This window comes from Otolemur garnettii, unplaced genomic scaffold (assembly GCF_000181295.1).
Source record: "Otolemur garnettii isolate 467f Iridium unplaced genomic scaffold, OtoGar3 scaffold00148, whole genome shotgun sequence".
Lineage (NCBI taxonomy): Eukaryota > Metazoa > Chordata > Mammalia > Primates > Galagidae > Otolemur > Otolemur garnettii.
Window position 1 is genome coordinate 2,420,726 of NW_003852543.1, and position 1,736 is coordinate 2,422,461.

Here is a 1,736-nt window from a genome sequence, read left to right on the forward strand (position 1 = left end):
CATATATAATACATTTTGGGGGACTGTTTATGGAAATTTTTATTTCAGATTAATATGGGGCATATCCAATCAAGTTACATAATTCGCTTTTATAACGTTAAGATTCAACTTGTAATTGTCTCCTTCATATAGGAAGTATACAATAGACCCATTAATGTACACTTTTTTGCCCAATTTTTTTTTGAGATAGAGTATCACTATGTCACCTTAGGTAGAGTGCTGTGGTGTCACAGCTCACAGCAACCTCAAACTCTTGGGCTTACGCGATTCTCTTGCCTCAGCCTCCCAAGTACCTGAGATGACAAGCAACCGCCACAACACCCGGCTACTTTTCTGTTACAGTTGTCATTATTGTTTAGCTGGTATTGTTTAGCTGGCCGAGCTGGGTTCGAACCTGCCAGGCTCAATGTACGTGGCTGATGCTGTAACCACTGTGCTATGGGCACCAAGCCTTTTTGCCCAAATTTTTGAGGAAAAAATAAGGGTGTGCATTATAAATGAACAGTACTAATTCCATACCTATATAAATGTTTTCAATTCTTTTTTTTCTGCTTATAAGTTGAAAGTGTAACTCTAGGAAGCAATATCAATATCCATATGCAAAATACTACCCTGGAATATGGTAATCAGTTTTATTAAATTCACAACGAACATGCAACGAAAGCATTTTTGGCCAATGAAGAACAACATATTTCTCTTCGTGTACTTTGGGTAAGAGCTAGCCATCTAGCAGATATTTTTACAAAAATTATTGGAAATTCCCTTGGAAAATGTTGAAACAGTTTTCATACACTGCAAGCTTTAAAATTTGAATTAAAAAATAAAATGAAAGGGGTTTTTTTGCCTGAAAGTTTGGGCCAAAAACGTAAGCATACAATATACATGGGAAAATACGGTACTGTAGTTAACACTGAGAAATAGAATTGCTTATCTAGGGAGGACAGGATATAGGATACAGTCCAAAATTTAGAGTTCCATTCCTAGTTCACCTTCCCCTGGGCCCTGTGATCTTAGGCAAATCCCCAAGTCTTATACTTAGAAGGCAGTGGTGATGATAACAGGACAGACAACTGCCCAGAGTGGCACTTTGGGGAAGGCACAGATGAAGGGCCGTGGTAAAATGGGAATTTCCATGTGTACTTACTGCTATTTTATTCAATATCCTGACTTTTTCCTCACCCAACCCACATACACCCACCTTTACCTCCTTGTGAAAACTTTACTATAAATTTTATTTAACAGAAGGTAAATTTTAATTGTTCAATCTGTTACTTTGAGAAACTCTGGAGAAATAAACGTTGATTCAAGTCTTCTCAAATTCTCTGTGGATTCCATTCCCCTGGATATACAGACTATGAAGATTCAGACTTCACTTTTAATCTGGGCATTGGATTTAACTACAGACTCATTTCTGATTACAGTTATAAAATGAAGTCCTGCACCTGCCTTTTCTGAGTCCTTTACTCATGCCAGGGCATCACACTCACCTTGAGGGAGCAAACCCCAAGAGCCATCTCACCTGCTGGCGAAGGTCAGAGCCAAGGCTGTGGCCAGGTGAGGCATCAGCCGAAGGGTCTGCAGTTGGTGTTCAATGATCTTCACCTCTTCCTTGGCTTTGGGCCCAAATTGCCTCCGGCTAGAGAGAACCAAAAGACACATTTTCACCAAAATCCAGTAGGTGACTTCATTTCCAGAGCTATCATTTGCATTTGAAATGCTTTGGAATACAGAAACCT

General features: G+C 39.3%; 1 protein-coding gene across 1 annotated transcript in view; it reads right to left on the bottom strand.

Moving 5' to 3' along the window:
- ACOXL (acyl-CoA oxidase like) overlaps positions 1–1,736 on the bottom strand; it is a 288,084-nt gene that overhangs the window by 174,977 nt on the left and 111,371 nt on the right. The window contains 1 exon segment of the mRNA XM_012811040.1: positions 1,520–1,636. Within this exon segment, the coding sequence (XP_012666494.1) occupies positions 1,520–1,636 (117 nt within the window).